This window comes from Papio anubis, chromosome 2 (genome assembly GCF_008728515.1).
Source record: "Papio anubis isolate 15944 chromosome 2, Panubis1.0, whole genome shotgun sequence".
NCBI classification, from domain to species: Eukaryota; Metazoa; Chordata; class Mammalia; order Primates; family Cercopithecidae; genus Papio; species Papio anubis.
Window position 1 is genome coordinate 70,970,395 of NC_044977.1, and position 19,249 is coordinate 70,989,643.

Consider the following 19,249-nt stretch of genomic DNA (forward strand, 5'->3'; position numbering starts at 1 on the left):
CATAGAATAGGGGTTAACAACATGAATATTGGAGTAATTTATTCATTGAAAAAATAATGGCTGGGTGTGATAGTTCACACTTACAATCCCCGCACTTTGGAGGGCCGAGATGGGCAGATCCCTTGAGTCCAGGAGTTTCAGAACCACCTAGGCAATATAGGGAGACCCCATCTCTACAAAAATAAAAATTAAAAAAATCAGCCAGGCATGGTGACACACATCTGTAGTCCCAGCTACTCGGGAGGCTGAAGTGGGAGGACAACTTGAGCCCAGGAGGTGGAGGCTGCAGTGAGCTATAACAATGGCACTACTGCCGTCCAGCCTGGGCGACAGAGTGAGACGTTGTCTCAAATATATATATATATTTACATTAAGTGTGGCTCACACCTGTAATCCCAGCACTTTGGGAGACCAAGGGAGGGAGTATTGCGTGAGGCCAGGAGTTCAAGACCAGCCTAGACAACATAATGAGACCCCATCTCTACCAAAAAAAAAAAAAAAAAAAATTAAAAATCAGCCAGGTGTGGTGATGTACAACTCTAGTCCTAGACACTTAGGAGACTGAGGCTGAGGTGGGAGGACTGCGTGAGCCTAGGGGTTCAAGGGTACAGTGAGCTTATGATCATGCCTCTGCACACCTGCCGAGGCAATAGAGCAAGACCCCATCTCTAAAAATAGAAAATAAAATAGTTTTTGAATGCCCGCTCAATGCCAGGTGTTGTTCTAGATCACAAGGATTCAGCTAGGAGTAACACAGACAAGGCCCCTGCTTTTATGGAGCTCATATTGCAATGGTATAGTCTAGCATAACAAGTAAACAAACAGATAAATCAAAGGAATATCAGCAAGTATAAGTGCATTGAAGAACATAAAAGGCCATGACCAAGAAAACTTGAGGTCAGTTTTAGACAGGGTGGACTAGGACAGGATCTAGGAGGTGACATGTAATGAAAAGCAAGAGCCAGTTGTGCAAAAATTTGGGGAGGCATTACAAACAAAAACCAGTGCAAAACTCCTGAGGTGGGGCTGAGCATGACTTTTGTGATTTGTTTTTTGAGAAAGAAAAAACAAGGCTGGGCACAGTGGCTCACATCTCTAATCCCAGCACTTTGGGAGGCTGAGGCAGTCAGACCAACTTGGGCCTAGGAATTCCAGACCAGCCTGGGCAACATGGTGAAACCCCATCTCTACTAAAAATACAAAAAAAAAAAAAAAAAGTAAGGGGGCATAGTGGTACACACCTGTAGTCCCAACTCCCCGGGAGGCTTAGGTGGGAGGATTGCGTGAGCCCAGAAAGTGGAGGTTGCAGTGAGCCATGATCTCACCACTGCACTCCAGCCCAAGCGACAGAGCAAGATCCTGTCCCAAACAAAAACAAAGCCAGTGTGATGAGAGTACAGAGATTAAGAGGCAAAGTGGTACAGGATGAGGGTTGAGAGGGAGGCAGGAGCAGGTATCAGAGAATCTTGATAGCTAGCTGTGTGACCTTAGATCAGTTACTTAACATCTCTGACACTCAAGTTTTCTCATCTGTATGCTGGACATAATAATAGTGACTTATATAGTATGTACTACATAAGGCACCTATAATAGGGTACTAGTATTCAATACTATTAAATCAGGTGAGGTATGCAGAGTATATCTCACAGGCCCACAATAAAAGGGAGCTATCGTCCCAATGTATTGCAATAAGGGAGTGTTGAGAAGGAAACTGAAGGAGGACTGGAGTAGGCGTCACACAGACGACTAACTAAAATTGGATCTTGCAAGTCAGGTAGACTTTAAATAGATGGGAGGGGAGATGGGAGGTGACATTCTAGGCAAGAGTTATTTTGTGGGCAAATGCATGAACATGGCAACAAACAAGGTACATTTGCCCAAGGTTGAAGACGTTGGCCTGATCATGGGGACAAGATCATAGGTGAGCCTTGTTAGTCACACAGATAGAGGAGGCACACCCAGGCCATGGAAGGATGTTATAGGGAGGAGGAATGTGGCTTTTGACTTGCAGTGTCAGAGGTCCCTCAGGCTGCAATGTTTGTGGCAGACTGGAAAAGAGGGTCCTGGCCACATGGGAGGCTTCGGGAAAAGCTCCAAGCTCAGTGGAATATAAACCAGACAGTGCATAAGTAAGGGGTTCAGACTGTAAGACTTTCTCTTCAGAAAGAAAAGAAATAATAGGCCAGGTGTGGTGGCTCACACCTGTAATCTCAACACTTTGGAGGCCGAAGTGGGTGGATCACCTGAGGTCAGGAATTTGAGACCAGCCTAGGCAACACAGCAAAACCCCATCTGTACTAAAAATACAAAAATCAGCTGGGCGTGGTGGCGGGCGCCTGTAATCCCAGCTACTCAGGCACCTGAGGCACGAGGATCACTTGAACCTGGGAGGTGGAGGTTGCAGTGAACCGAGACTGTGCCACTCCAGCCTGGGTGACAAAGCGAGACTCTGTCCAAAAAGAAAAAAGAAAAGGAATAATAGGAATGACTTCCTTCAATTATTTGGGCCACCCTTCTCGTTGTCTGCTCTGAGATTTCTTTCTCAAAACTACGCTGGGAGAAGAATGGCTCACACAGCCTTTGGCTGAGCCAAAGGAGATAACTATAGTTATGTTCTTTCCAAGAACCCTGGCTCCAAAATGTCCTCTGTGCACTCCCCTGCAAGCGAAGGCAGAGTCTCTTTCTGAATTATGACCAGTTTGGGGAGGTGTCTCCTGGCTCTAGTCGTGTTTATTTTCAGAAGAAGTATGAGCGGGGCTGTTGAGGGGGTGGAAATTGGCCATTTCTACCTTTCTGGGGAGCGGGCCTGGAAAATTGCTGATGTCTAAGGGTGTCTCCTTGGAATGTCTTGGTCACAAGCCTAGTGCTTTTTCTTTGTCTGGTAAATATTTTTGGAAAGTATTTTCTTTCAGCACTTCCCTCCTGCCTCCCTTCGCCCCCGTAAAACCACTGAGTGAGGGCCCTCCCAGGATGCCGTCTGAGTTGCATTTTCCAGCCTAGATGCCACAAGCGTCTTTTGCCTTTGGTGAACTTTAAATAGAGGAAGGCAAAGCTGAAAGGAACATTTTGTCAATGAAAGTAGCTACTGTCTACAACTCATCCACAGACCAAGAGGAGAAATGGAAAAATAGATGGCAATTACATAATAAAAGCAGTGATGATGACCAACAATAGATTCAAGGTCACGTTATGGGGAGAGGGATAGAGTTTCTGAGATTAAGCTAGTTAGTGCCTTGCGCAGCTCTGTGTGCAAAGTGAGTCTTTCACCCCTAGAGGGCAGTCACGGCCCTCCTGAGGCACCAGCCCTTCAGGTCACCATAATGGTTCCATCTCTTCACCCATTTCATTTTTTGTTTTGCCTTCTCATGTTTTGAACGGCTTTGCTAAATAAGCTTTGTTAACCAAGAAATAACAAATGGACTTTACAACACAACTGTGACTTTTGATCACTGTCCCTTCCAATGGGACTCTGACAATGGGCCTTCTGTTGATATAATTCTAGCCAAAAATAAAACTTGCTTTGTGGTTAGTCTGCACTCCTGATAGGGGTGGATATGGCTGTCTTTTTAAGAAATTGGTTAGGTCTATTATATTTACTGATGGGAAAACCTGACAAAAGCAAGTTATAAGCAATAAGTAACCTTGATTACATTTCAGTAGTAGAATTATGGGCATTTAAAAAAAAATTCTTCTGGACTTTTTCCTCTTGATGAGATTGTGGGTAGATTTTTTTTAAAATCTAATTTGTAATTTATCCTTTTAAAAAAACTATTTCATATTATATATGCATGAATATCTTCTTTAATGTCATGGTTGAGTCCAGTCCCTTTTGATTACCTTCCCACTGCAACTGTAGTTTCTTCCACAGAGGTAACCAGTACTAGCAAGTTGCTGTGTGACTCTCCAGAAATATATCTAAAAATGTTCATCAATATTTAATAGTGTTTTGAGCGTGCATCTGTGGTTAACATAATTGGTTTATGCTGTATGTGTTATTGTACAACTTGCTTCATTCTTTCATAGACACCATTCCATGCAAGTTCATATAAATATACATTATGCTTTCAATTTCTTTTTAGAGACAGGGTCTCACTCTGTTTCCCAGGCTGGAGTGCAGTGGCATGATCATAGCTCACTGCAGCCTTGAACTCCTGGGCTCCAGTGATCCTCCTGCCTTAACCTCCTGAAATGCTGAGATTACAGGTGTGAGCCACCATGTCTAGCCTGTTATGCTTTTAAAATCATACATCTTTCCTAAGAAAACTTTTGAGATCTGATACTATAAAATATGTTATATATTTTAAGACACACATTTGACCACCTGTGAAACTGGGATGTGTCTTTAAATCAGTGGCATCCTAAACTTGATGAAATATAGTGTAAGACTCTCTTAATGTCAGTCTCCTATCTTATTATGTTTTACATACAAGTGCAGTAGTTCTAAGGACCTCCCCTTGTGTTACTTAATCAGCTTATTTATCTTTATAATATTCCTGCAAGGAAAGCTGGGAACAGGTATCAAAAAGCCTTGTCTTGTAACTATGGAAACAAAGACACACTCTTTCCAGCGTTTAACCGGCTAAGTATCAGAGACTGAGTCAGAAGTCATTATAAAAGCTGATTCAGCCGGGCGCGGTGGCTCAAGCCTATAATCCCAGCACTTTGGGAGGCCGAGGTGGGTGGATCACAAGGTCAGGAGATCGAGACCATCCTGGCTAACACAGTGAAACCCCGTCTCTACTAAAAATACAAAAAAAAAAGAAATTAGCCGGGCGTGGTGGCGGGCGCCTGTAGTCCCAGCTACTCGGGAAGCTGAGGCAGGAGAATGACGTGAACCCGGGAAGCGGAGCTTGCAGTGAGCGGAGATCGCGCCACTGCACTCCAGACTGGGCGACAGAGCGAGAATCCGTCTCAAAAAAATAAAAATAAATAAATAAATAAATAAAATAAAAGCTGATTCAACTCTCTGGTCTCATTTTCTCCAGTACTGAAAGTCCTGGGTACTTTTATATACAAGTCCACTGGGTGGGGTGGCGGGGAGTAGGGAGGAAGAAAGGAAGTCCTGAATTCAAATCCCAGCTCTAGCACTTTCCTCACTGGCTTATTGTAAAATATAGCTTTAATGTATAAAGAGTTCCAACTTGGTTGGCACAGGGTCATTGCTCAATAGAGACTAGCTATTGTTATTATTACTACTGCTAATATTATTATTTATTCTCACCTTTCCTGTTTACTTATAATGAATGCAGCCTAGAATTTTCTGATATTGTTTTTTAATTTTTTACTCAAGGACTAAAAGGTTTTTGAAAATGTCTTCTGGCCCATTCTAGATTTTATTACATTTTGACACGCTATCCTACCACCATCAGCATGTTCTTAGATTGAATTTTATGTAAGCAAGTAAAAGAGGGTCTATGCCCTCTGGGAATTTACAGCCTAAAATGGATGAACTAGTTGGACAACCTCGGAAAAGGCACGTAAACAGTTCTGAGCCCCGGTGTCCTTTTGATACCTCAAGGGTCGAAATCTAGAGAGAACTGTTTATGAACTTGGTGAGGCTCTTGAGTAAGTAAAATAAGCAAGTACATGCTTAAATCTTAGTAAGCCTATAATATATATACAGAAGTGGCACTCAGAGAGTATTTGACCTGTACTTTTTTTTTTTTTTCTTTTTGAGATGGAGTCTTGCTCTGTCACGCAAGCTGGAGTGTAGGGGCACGATCTCTGCTCACTGCAACCTCTGCCTTCTGGCTTCAAGTGATTCTCCTGCCTCAGCCTCCCAAGTAGCCAGGATTACAGGCATCCGCCACCACTCCCAGCTAATTTTTGAATGTTTAGTAGAGACGGGGTTTCACCATGTTGGCCAGGCTGGTCTTGAACTCCTGACCCCAAGTGATCTGCCCACCTTGGCCTCCCAGAGTGCTGGGATTACAGGCATGAGCCACCGTGCCTGGCCTTTTTTTTTTTTTTTGAGACAAGTTCTCCTTCTGTTGTCCAGACTGGGGTGTGGTGGCACAATCATAGCTCACTGCAGCCTCAAACTCCTGGGCTCAAGCAATCCTCCCACCTCAGCCAATTCTCCCACCTCAGCCTCCTAAAGTGCTGGGATTAGAGGCATGAGCCACTGTGCCTAGCATCAACCCTGTACTTTCTTAAAAAGCTGTTATTGTTGTGTGTCTGGTTTTTTGTTTTTGTTTTTGCTTTTGTTTTGAGACAGGGTCTCATTCTGTTGCCTAGGCTGGAATGCAGTGGCATGATCACAGCTCACTGCAGCCTTGACTTCCCTGGGTCCAAGTGATCCTCCCACTTCAGCCTCTGTAGAAACTGGGACAGGAGGCACGCACCACCACGCTAGGCTAATTTTTTCTGTATTCTTTGTAGAAATCGGGTTTCACCATGCTGCCCAGGCTGCTCTCAAATTCCTGGGCTCAAGCAATCTGCCTGCCTTGGCCTCCCAAGTGCTAGGATTACAAGTGCTAGACGTGAGCCACTACACCCAACCTGTGTGTTGTATTTCATTGAACCAGAAGTTTTCTCCTTGATTATCTAAAATATTTCATATTTCATAAAAATGTAATATTAACATATGGCCTAGTTTTTTACCTCGAAAGTCAACTAATGTTACCAGTTTTTTGTTTTTCCTCTCAGCTTTTTGTAATATATACATGCACATATGTATGTTTGTTCTTTGTTTAATTTAAAAAATGGCTGTATACTTGCTGCTATGCATCTTGCTTTTTCATTTAATATTGTACCTTGGAAATTGTTCAAAATAGGTTTATAAAGAGGCTTTCTGGCTTTTTTGTTGTTGTTGTTTAAAGACAGGGTCTGGTTATGTTGCCCAGGCTGGAGTACAGTGGCTGTTCACAGCTGTGATCATGGCACACTGCAGCCTCGAACTCCTGGGCTCAAGGCAATCATCCTGCATCAGCTTCCTGAATAACTGGGACTACATGTGTGTGGCACCACACCCATGTTCTTCAGCCTATTTTATGGCTGCATTGTATTTCACTCTATAGTTTTGTTTGTTTGTTTATTTTGAGGGGGTTGGGGGTTTGTTTGTTTGTTTTTTAGACGGAGTTTCACTCTTGTTGCCCAGGCTGGAGTGCAATGGCGCAATCTCAGCTCACTGCAATCTCCGCCTCCCAGGTTAAAGTGATTCTCCTGCCTCAGCCTCCCGACTAGCTGGGATTACAGGCATACGCCACCATGCCTTGCTAATTTTTTGTATTTTAGTAGAGACAGGGTTTTACCATGTTAGCCAGGCTGGTCTCGAACTCCTGACCTCAGGTGACCAGCCCGCCTCGGCCTCCCAAAGTGCTGGGATTATAGGCATCAGCCACTGGCGCCTGGCCACTCTATAATTTTAAATAATTTTTTAAAACAATATCCTCTTGGACATTGAAGTTATTTCCACCCCTTTTGCTATTTCAAATGATGCCACAGCGAGTGATTTCATATACAAATTATTTCTCACATGTGCAAGTTTGCCTTGATATACTCCTGGAAATGGAAATGCTGGTTCAGAAGCAAGTGCTTTCACAGTTTTGAAAGAAATTGCTGAGTTGGTCTCATTACCAGTTGTAACAGGTTGTGCTCCTACCATCAGTGTATGAGAGCAACGATTTCCCCGCAGCTTTGCCAACACTGTATGTTGCTGAACTTTTCTGACTTTCTGTTGAATCCTTTTTCTTTGCTTTGCTCTCACAGAGGTCAGCAGAACTGGCTACAGTTAGACCACCGAGTTCTTGACCATGATTTGCCCAAGAAACCAGGCCCAACCGTTTTGCACTTTGCTGTGAGGTATGTATCCACAGACCCAGTTAGCATCCCTCTTTTTTTCTGTTATTTTTGGTTTTCGTGTGTGTTTTCTTTTCTGTTTTTTACATTTCTGGTGATTAGCGAATAAAAAGAGAAGAGACCTATCAAAACATTATCATTTGAAAGAGATTCTCTACTGTCTTGGTCTGAGGACCAAGTTACCATAGATACTGTAGAGCTGTTTTCTTTGAAGATGAAGGATAGAGTCACCTTCCTTTATTCCTCAAAGCCTCTTAGATCAATTTAAAGCTGAAAAACATGGGTATTATATTTTAATACATAAGCCTGTTTCTCACTCAACATATTTTTAAGATTCCTATTATTTGAAATATGACAAACATTTGCTATTACATTTTAGGTAGCAATAATGTTTTCTACAGACTTGGAAATAATTGAATTTTATACAATTTGATGCCTTAATTTGAATAGAGCATAAAATACAAACAAATGCTTAAGGAAATAATTAACAGTACAGGGACCTGAATTCCATTCACATGCACAGAGACTGCTGAAAATAATGCAGAGTCCTTGACTTGTTCTCTGAGGTCTGCTTGGGCAAGTCACTTAACTGTATCCTGAAATGGATGCATTCAACTAGATCAGTAATTTCTCAAATCCATCTCATGATAGAACTATTTTTTTAGTTCACAATCTAAAACAAACAAACAAAAAATGTTATAAGATGTAATACCGGCTGGGCACAGTGGCTCATGACTATAATTCCAGCACCTTGGGAGGCTGAGGCAAGTGGATCACTTAGGAGTTTGAGACCAGCCTGGCCAACGTGGCGAAACCCCATCTCTACTAAACATACAAAACAAAATTAGCTGAGCTTGGTGATGTGCTCCTGTAATCCCAGCTACTCATGAGGCTGAGGCATAAGGATCGCTTGAACCCAGAGGCAGAGGTTGCAGTGAGCCAAGATCGCACCAATGCACTCCAGTGTGGGCAACAGTGAGACTCCATCTCATAAACAAAAACAAAACAAAGCAAAAACAAGAAGTAATACCTATGTTTCTCTACCTAGCTTGAGGTGAAATCATTACTGATGGAGCTGAAAGCCCTTCTTATGTGCTGACCCCCTCTCCCCACTTTCCTAAGTTTGATGAAAAATTTTATGATAAATTTTGTTCTGTTGGTAGGAAGTTAAAAATGATAAAATGAGGTAAGGTGGTAGGTTTCTTATAAATCTAGTTTCTTCTCATAAAGCTAGATGAACCTGAAGAATTGTCCTGTATTCTGAGTATATGTTAATTTTTGGTTTTTTGTTTGAGACAGGATCTCAGTCTCTGATCCAAGCTGGAGTGCAGTGGTACAATCTTGATTCACTACAACCTCGGCCTCCCGGGCTCAAACAATCAGCCTCTCAGGTAGCTAGAACTATAGCCACGTACCACCACACCCAGCTAATTTTTTGTACGTTTTGTAGAGATGAGGTTTTGCCATGTTGTCCAGGCTGGCCTCAAACTCCTGGGCTCGAGCATTCACCTGCCTTAGCCTCCCAAAGTGCTGAGATTACAGGCGTGAGCCACCATGCCTGATAATGTTAATTTTTGGAAGATGAAAATGTACTTCGTTTTATGCCATGAAGGTATAGGTTTCATCCTTTTTTGGGGGGGCTTTTTTACTGATTACCTGGCAACATTCTGTCACATTTTACAGATACTTTTAATTTTAATTGAGTCTGTTCCGTGAAATTCAAAAGTATGAGAATATGACAGAATACATTTTTAAAGAAATCTTTTTTGGCCAGGCACAGTGGCTCATGCCTGTAATCCCAACACTTTGGGAGGCTGAGGTGGGAGAATCACTTGAGTCCAGGAATTTGAGACCAGCATGGGCAACATAATGAGATCCCATCTCTACAAAAATTTTTTTAAATTAGCTGGGTGTGGAGGTGGGTACCTGTGGTCCTAGCTACTCAGGAGGCTGAGGTGGGAGGATCGCTTGAGCCCAAGTCAAGGCTGCAGTGAGCCTTGATCATGCCATTGCACTTCAGCCTGAGTGACAGAGACCCTGTCTAAGAACAAAACGGAAAGTTCTTTTTTGTGTGAATCAATGGGGATTGTGGAGAGTTGCTGCTCCATACTGAACAAATGAAGTGTTAGCCACTTCCAATTTCTTTCTTGCTTTTGGGTCTGAAATCTGGTTTAGAATATAATTTCTTTAATTAAATTGGAGTAACAACAACAAGAAGTAATTTAATTGCCAGAAGTAATTATATTTTTAAAACCCAGGAAGGAGGCAGCATAGTAGTGATTTGTCTAGGAGCATAGCTGGTATGGAAAAGTACACAGAAATCCTAAAGAAAAAAAACACTGAGTTTCCAGGAAAGAGGGTGACATGAATGCTTGTGTCCATGGCAATGAAAAAAAAAAAAAAACAGAACTAGTAGGCAAGAGGTTAAACAGCATATTAGTACTTAAGCAGGAGTCAGAGAATAGCGAAGTTTTAATCTTGTGTTGTGTAGGGAAAATGGCCCAACATAAATAAAATATACTTTTTCAGAGAGAATTATATTATCACTATAAACATTTCAAATTATATGAATGAAATGAAAAGTAAAAATTACTCTTCACCACCTCCAACCTTCCCCTCGACCCCCAAGTTTCCCCCCTTCTTAGAAAAATAGGGTAAGTCGTTTGATGAATTAATTTCTTTTTTCTTTGCAACTTGGAGATCTTTCCTTGGGTATATAAAAATCTATTTATTTAAGCATTAAGGCTATTTCTAGTTGTTATTAAAATTTAGGTTACAGCTGGCCAGGCGCGGTGCCTCACACCTGTAATCCCAGCACTTTGGGAGGCCAAGGTGGGCAGATCACTTGAGGTCAGGAGTACGAGACCAGCCTAGCCAACATGGGGAAACCCCATCTCTACTAAAAATACAAAAAATTGGCCAGGCTTGGTGGTGGGCATCTGTAATCCCAGCTACTCCAGAGGCTGAGGCAGGAGAATAGGTTGAACCCAGGAGGTGGAGGTTGCAGTGAGCCAAGATCACACTACTGCACTCCAGCATGGAGAACAGAGTGAGACTCCGTCGCAAAAAAAAAAAAAAAAAAAATAGGTTGCACCTAACATCATTGCCCTTTCATCTTTTGTGCACATGGTGTAGTGTTTCTGTAGTGTCATCTACTCAATGAAAGCATTAAGTCTTCAGAAAATCTAACAAGTACCATCTAGGTAGTAACCAGATTTGTGTAGATTCTTTGACAGCTAATATCTGGTCTGTTTGGGGTCACAGAATACCAAAGGAGTAAACTCTATCTCCCTTTCTGTACAGTCATTCATAAGGCTCTCTATCTTCTCCAAGCAGGTTCCTGAAATTCCAGAGTGACCTGCTGCTTGTTCATGAGTTTCAGCACTTACTTGGAGTGTTATCTCAAGAGTGTCCCATAATCACTTCGCATTACTTTCCCTTAACTACTTGCATGTTTAAAACCCTTATCAAGTTTTTAATTATTCACTTAGTTCTTCCTCCCAACAGTATAGTGAGATCATAATAGTCTTTGTTATTATTCCAATTAAGTAGTTGTTTTTACTCCAGTTTAATTAAGGAAATGATAAAGGAAAAGCACACGCCAACGAATTTCGTGAACTGACCGAGGTCACTGTGGAGTGTAGCTGGTTCTGTGGAGGTCTCGCAAATGGGGTTGTTTTGTGCTCCAGTGAAGTGAGGTGCTCCTCAGAGGGTCTCTAGCCTCCTGTTTGGAGAAAACAGAACTATTGGTAATACTTCTATCCCAGTAGACACCATCAACAAATCTCCAGGTTGCCTGTTTGACTGAAGAATAGAGAGCCAAAGATAGCATTTGGTTCTGTCTTGATGTTCGCTCATTTTAGGAGCCTCTGGAAGTGCAGGGGACCTCTTTTGAGATTGGGGTCCTCACCTCTTGCGTCAGCACAGTACTGCTGCATGCACTGGAACATGGAGCACAGAAGCCCCTCATTCATAGACACTGAGGTGTGTGGTCACCAAATAGTTAATGCACAATGAAAAAGAAGTCCCTTCAGTGATAGCATAAAGCATGTGTACCGCTGTTATTTTCAACGCAAACAATTAGAAGTCCTAATGCCAACAATGAAGATAGGTTCAGTAGGTTATGGTGGCACTTTTATAGTAAACGATGAATCACTTTAACAAAAGAGATTAGATGAAAAAGTACATTGCAATTCAGAGCTTCTCCAGAAGGCGAGGCAGGGCATATCTGAATCATCTTGGGAAATTTTTCAAACTACACAATTACTCCCCTCCAACTCCACATTCCTGGCCCAGATTCTGATATAGTGCCATGGAGGGAGGGGTGCATTGTCCAGCCCTCTCCACCCCTCCTCTGATAAATCATTACTTTAATAAGTCACTGTTATCAGGGATGTTGTCATGTATCTCATTGCTCATGCATCTGAGGAGAAAAGATACATTATATCTGAAAAAGATAGGGAATGAGTGTCCTTCTGTAAAACAGAGATTACTATTTATGCCATGGGAAGTTCAAGTGATCACATTGAGGTTTTTTGAAGTTGGTATGTTTTGTAAACATATATAGATCTATAAATACTGGGAAAATTCCTGGAAGGAGCTACACCAAGCTGTGAAGAAACATTTCTTCCTTCATTCATTCATTATGTGTTAGAGTTTTGCTACGTTGTGCTCTACCCCATTCTAGGTCTGAGGACCCAATAGTGAAGAAGGCAAAAATCTCTACCATCATAGTCTGCATACACATAAACAAATGCATTCATTGTAGAATAACAGTTTGTCCATTCATCTGATAAATAGTTGCTGATTTCCTGCTACGTGCCTGGCCCTATGGAAATCTAGCAGTGGTAGAAGAAAATGACAAAAATCCTGCAGCCATAAAGCATACAGCCTAATGGAAAGAGACTGACACTAAGTAAAGTAAACCTGCAAAGCATCTTATGTGAGGAGTTATGGAGGAAGTTCCATTAGGGAGGAGGAAAAGGGAATATTAGCAAAGCTGGGGCTGCAATTCTAAATACAGTGGTCAGGGAAGGCCTCCCAAAGGAGGTGGCATTGAGCAAAGGCATACAGGAGATGAGACAAGGACCCAGGACCCAGGCCCATTTCTGGGGAAGTTTCTTCCAGGCCAGGGGAACAGCAGGTGCACAGACAGGTTGGCAAGAGCATGCCTGGTGTGTACCAGCCCCTGGAAGGAAGTCATGTGTCTGGAGAGAACCTACAAAAGGGAAATGAGTAGGAGTTGGCATGGGGCTGGCCTGTAGGGCATTGGGGCCTACGGGTTTTGAGCTTGAGAGCATAACCAGTTTCCATTTTAAACAGACTCACTCTGGCTGCTGGATTGAGGACAGACTGGAACGGGGCAGGAGGGCACAGCAAGACCAGTTAGGAAACTGTTGCAATGGTCCAGGCCAGAGGTGAGTGGGGTGGACCAGACTGAGTCTCACTCCACATTCACCGGAGATGGTACAAGTTGGTTATGAGAATTGAAGAGAGAGCAGGGGATACAAAATGATTTTGCAAAACGTTATGCAAATGTAAGGAATTTTTTTTTTATTGTAGCATTTATGAAAAAGAAAAATTCCATGAGATCTTGCTCTCAAGAAGTTTTCTCTCTACCAAAACGTAGCAGAAACTCTGCAGCAGGCCCTAGGCTATTCGACAAGTATTGTCTCATTTACTCCAGAGCTAAACCCTGAGGTACTACAGATTTGAAGGGTTAATAAATATCTGGTTTATATTCCCCAGGATAGAGGGAGCAGCTCAGAAACATATGCTGCTTCTGCACAGAGAAAAGAAAATATGTAAAGCAAAAGCACGTAGTGTTCCCTTTATGACTTCAAGATTAAACCTTTGTCTTCTTTTTTCCAGTTATAAAATCTCAAAGAGGTGTGCTAAATATGTGTGTGACCTCTGTGTGTATAGACGCACCATAATTTATTTAGGTACCATAATTTATTTAACCAGTTCTCTATTTCCATAGGAGTCCAAACTCCACCAGGTTTCTGGGGGACTTCCCCAGGCTGGGGGTTGTTATCTGGTTGCCATAAATTATATTCCACAAACATATGGGCCTCTTGGTAATGCAGCCCAGATGTGAATATTTGAAAGGCTTGACAGTGAGGAGCAAGCAAGCATTTAACTAGGAGTGCAGGGCCTTGCCGTGACCTCACTGGAGAAGCTCATATTCCCTCAGAGGAGGGCAACCTGAGGTGGCTCGGGCCGGTACCACCTTGTTCCAGTCAAAGCCAGAATCTTGGCTTCTTTCATCCCCTTTATTATTTGTTTTGTTTTTCATTTCAATTGGTCTTCCCTCTTCTTCTCCCTTCTTTTCCTCCTCCTCTTTCCAAGTCACTTTTGCTGGGTCCTAGGACTGCATGTATCCACTCAGTGGTACCCTAAAGCATTGTCTGCCACTCTTAGGGCTGAGAAGAACTCACTTTCCTACTGTAGTAGGAAACCCGGAGGCAGACTACTCCCTCTGGGTGAAAATTGCTGCAAACAGGGAGCCCTTGAATTCAAGACTGCTGACTGCCTTCTCATCACTCCTGGCCTGGTCTTTGGAACGTTAGATCTTTAGAAAGAGTTTAACTCAAGGAACATCATGACTACAACCCATGAGTCCTCATCATTCCACCAGAATTTTTTAAAGAGAGCCAAATACACGTGACACATAAAGACAGACTGTAGTAAAGAGGGAGACTTATTGACATAGAAAGATGCTCCCAACGTATTCTAGGTGAAAGAAGTGGACCACAAAAAGTCCATGCAATATGATAACACTCTATGTAAAATATTGTATAAAACATCTGTACAGATAGAAACTAAGTTGAAAATGTTAACAATAGTTAATCTCTAGGTAGGATGATTGTAGGGACGATTTTCATTTTCTTCTTTTTCGCTCATCTGTGTTTTTTCCTACAATGAACATATTACTTGAGCAAATTTTTTAAATGCAATTATGAAAAGTGATAAGAGGAAGAAAGGATAAAATGTTTGTGACCAGATAAGCATGCGTTTGTTTAAAGCCATCAGAGGGTAGGTGATTTACAATAACGAGAGGACTGGAAAGTTCATCTTTTCATGGAGGAATGTGATTTAAAGGCCCAGAGAAACAACTGATTCCTTCTACTTAGGCTGAGCTGAGGCTACTTGAGGGAGGTGTGCGAGTTAGCCAGAGGTCTTTGCCCATCTACCACACTCCCATCTGAATGCACAATACCCCAGACCGTGGGAAATACAAAGGCCAGTTGCCTCAGTATCACCCATGACCCCTAACTGGCCCAGCCTATTCTGAACTTCCAGGCAGGCGGTTAATGGCCTTCATCTTCGAGGATCCAACATCTTTATCACACAAGAGTTCAAGAAAGACACAGAATCCTCTGAAGCACATGCTCGATCATGATTCCAGTTTCTTACAGGATTCTATTTCTTGGTGTATTCCCTGGGCAAGCATCAGAAATTATTTTTAGAAATCTGCTCACTCCCCTCTCAACCCTTTCAGTCCTATCTTTTGGTGGGTGTGCCTGTGTTTCCAGAGTTTTAAGAAACAGATGGGCCATGAATACTTAAAGGATGTGTGTGTTTGTCTCTGTGTGTGTGTGTGTGTGTGTGTGTGTGTCTCAGGACAATGAAGAGGCAACATCAAAAGTAAAGAAATTGTATGGTGTGGCTGGGCGCAGTGACTAATGCTTGTAATCCCAGCACTTTGGGAAGCCAAGGCCGGTGGATCACAAGGTCAGGAGTTCGAGAACAGCCTGGCCAACATGACGAAACCCCGTCTCTACTAAAAATACAACAATTAGCCAGGTGTGGTGGTGCACACCTGTAGTCCCAGCTACGTGGGAGGCTGAGGCAGGAGAATCACTTGAATCTGGGAGGCAGAGGTTGCAGATCGCGCCATTGCAGTCCAGCCTGGGCAACAGAGCAAGACCCTGTCTCCAAAAGAAAAAAAAAAAAAAAGAAAAGAAAAGAAAGAAACCATATTGTGAAGGGTGAAAGAAGCTGCAGAGCTCAGAAATTAGAAGCTCGGCTTTCAATGCAGGGTTTCACTGTAGCAGCACTATTGAAACTGAGGACCAGGCCATTCTTTTTAGTAGGGAGCTAAGCTGTGCTGTAGGATCTTTAGCAGATCCCTGGTCTCCACCTACTGACGTCAATAATGCTCCCAGGCTGGGCACTGTGGCTTACACCTGTAATCCCAGCACTTCAGGAGGCCAAGGCAGGTGGAGCACTTGAGTCCAGTTCAGGTCCAGCCTGGGCAACATTGTGAAACTCTGTCTGTACAAAAAATACAAAAATTATCCTCGCATTTTAGTGCGTGCCTGCAGTCACAGCTACTCAGGAGGCTGAGGCAGGAGGATGGCTTTAGCCCAGGAAGTTGAGGCTGCAGTGATCAGGCCACTGCACTGTAGCCCGGGCAGCAGAGCAAGACCCTGTTTCAAAATAAACAATAACACTCCCCAAGTGCTGACAGTCAAATAGTGTCTTCAGCATTGGTAAACACCCCAACCCAAACATTGAGAACAGAGCTTTAGCATCATTCTTAGGTTCATATTCCAGCTCTTCCACTTACTCACTGTGTAGTTTCTGGCACCCTCTCGGGCCTGTTTCATCACCTATAAAATGAAGCTGGTGGTAGCACCCACCTACTTTGGGGGTTGTTGGAGGATTCCAAGTGCTAACAGGTAATGTAGACCCTCTATAAATGTTAACTATTTTTATGTTATAAATAACAGGCTGCCTCAACCACATATTCAGTGGGTGAAACATTCTATCATGTTTCTGTCACAGCCTTTGAATATGAAAGATTTGGGATTGTCTGGCTTGGGTCTGACCCAGTCCTCTTTGCACTGGGCAGAGGATCTTATCATTTATCTTCATTATTCACCGTGCCCAGTGAAAAGACTCCCCACCCAACTTTTCTCCCCTGCCTCCCCTCCCCACCCCCTCTCAAAGCATCTGTCCCTGCTTTCCTGTGGAGGACTAGAGCAGGCTGTTTTAAAGAGGAGGAGAGGCAAGCACTTGGGATTCACATGCCCCTGACACTTCAGGTTGCCTAGGGGAGAAGACTCTCTCTCTCCCCTTCCTGGCAGGTCACAGCAAGGCCCTGACTCTTTTGGGCCTCCAGCTCTTCCAGATAACTCAGAAAGAGTCACGTTGTGGGAAAGGAGCAAGAGGGCAGGTTCTTACAGGCTTACCAGGAGGCCCTCTCTAGTTCTAGCCATGTCTGGAAATTCAGAAATGAGAAAGAGCATTCCTGGCAGAGGAGCACATTGTAGAAGCAAACAGTGCTTCCCCTGGGAATTCTCCAAGACTGTTCCCCTCCCACAGATGAAAGGGAACATATTGGACTCCCATAAGCACTGCATAATAGCTTGCAGAAAGTGATGTGTTTGGAGAAAGTGAAATACACTTAAATTACACTTCAGCCTTCAGCATGCATTATAAAGTGACATATGACTACCTTGCAGGGTCATTACAAGCAATAAACAGATATCTCCCTGCTCAGAATGTGGATGAGGATCTGATAGAAATCTTTCAAGGCGTGTGGCTGCAGTTAAATGCCTGAAATTACTCATGGTGACTAAATGAAACCCAGAATGAGGTGTTTTGATTTAGCCCTCGCTGGACGCCAGTCACAAACTCAGCATTGTTCAGAATGCAAAATAATTGAGCAGTTCTTGCCCAATTCACCCTCTTTGAAGATATCACTCGGACCTCGCAAAGGCCCTGGGAAGCAAAGAAACCATGCTCAGTTGAGAAAGAAAAGTCGAAACTGGTTAGAAGAGCATTCATTTCACAATATTTTCTCATTTTGTGTTAAAACAGACATTTTTGTAGCATTTGTTTCCTTGAGAGAAGGAACTTAGGAAAGATACTTGGATTTTTTTTTTTTTTTTTTTTTTGAGACAGAATCTTGCTCGGTCACCCACGCTGGAGTGCAGTGGCACAATCTCAGCTCACTGCAACCTCCTCTTCCCGAGTTCAAACGATTCTCCTGCCTCAGCTTCCTGAATAGCTGGGACTACAGGCATGTACCACCACATCCAGCTAATTTTTGTATTTTTAGTGAAATGAGTTTTCACCATGGTGGCCAGGCTGGTCTCGAACTCCTGGCCTCACGTGATCTGCCTGCCTTGGCCTCCCAAAGTGTTGGGATTACTGGCATGAGGCACTGCACCTGGCCAGATACTTGGAATTTTTATTCTGGTTGTTACAGTTAAAGCTTTAAAGATGTTCCCAACTAAGTCAGTGCCTTTTATTACAGTCACATCAGTAGAGCGATAATAATATTCTAATAATCACCGCCATTCATTGGCTACTAAACTACACGCCACCTGCTATGTTAAGCACATTTCTTTTTTTTTTTTTTTTTTTTTTTTTTTGAGACGGAGTCTGGCTCTGTCGCCCAGGCTGGAGTGCAGTGGCGCTATCTCCGCTCACTCCGCCTGCCGGATTCACGCCATTCTCCTGCCTCAGCCTCCTGAGTAGCTGGGACTACAGGCGCCTGCCACCATGCCTGGCTAATTGTTTTGTATTTGTAGTAGTAGTAGAGACGGGGTTTCACCATGGTCTCAGTCTCCTGACCTGGTGATCCGCCTGCCTCAGCCTCCCAAAGTGCTGGGATTACAAGCGTGAGCCACAGCGCCCCTCCATTAAGCACATTTCAAACCTCTCATTTCTCCAGTGTGTGGGGCAAGAGAGGTAAGAGGCACTGAGAGCGGAGCAGCTGCCCCAAGACCTCAAGACTGATCAGCATTGGAGCTACGATTCAAACTAATGTCTGTCCCACTCCCTAGTGTTGACTTGTGACCACTAGAAATAAATACCACAAGACAAAAATATTGGTCATGTAAATTTAAGCGACTCTTCAAAGGACAGCCACTTCCAAACAACTGGGTGTTGTGCTCTTTGACATCCATGTGTTGCCATCTGGCTGGCAGGGCTGTGTCCCTTCCAGCCGTCTTTGTCATGTCACTGTGGTGTAATGTTCTGTCATCACTAATGAGTGGTTAAGCCAACCAAGAAAGGAAAAAAATGCTAATGGGAGGAGCCCAAATAGCAGAGACAAAACCTTCCTGAGCAAATTCTTTTCTCAAGAAATTACGCTTGTGAAGCTGAGGTTTGTCTCCAAAATGTGTGCCTATTCAAAAAGCCTGGGTTCTTTCTGAAGCTGAAAAATTAGCCATGGGCTTCAACTTAACAGAACCTTAGTGAAATCGCTCACAGTAAGCATGCAAAAAGGAAACAGTATCCTTTTGCAAAAAAAGGCTGAAAGAAAAGGTCTTTATTTTCTTAATCTGGGATAGTCCATTTCATGTCATTAAGAAGTCCTAGATTTTGTTTTCAGTTCATAGTGTGTGTTGATAGGTGTGCCTGAGAAGAGCCTTTTCCCCCAAAGCCCCTATGTACTTTTCATACACTCCATAAATATGAAGTCATTACA

General features: G+C 43.1%; 1 protein-coding gene across 4 annotated transcripts in view; it reads left to right on the forward strand.

Moving 5' to 3' along the window:
- The window catches only part of FRMD4B (FERM domain containing 4B), a 361,154-nt gene that overhangs the window by 221,916 nt on the left and 119,989 nt on the right, over window positions 1-19,249 (forward strand). For all 4 annotated transcript variants that reach the window (XM_009200361.4, XM_003894202.5, XM_009200359.4 and 1 more), the window contains one exon: window positions 7,711-7,803. In XM_009200361.4, coding sequence (XP_009198625.2) covers window positions 7,711-7,803 — 93 coding nt within the window. The remainder of the gene's footprint in view (window positions 1-7,710; window positions 7,804-19,249) is intronic.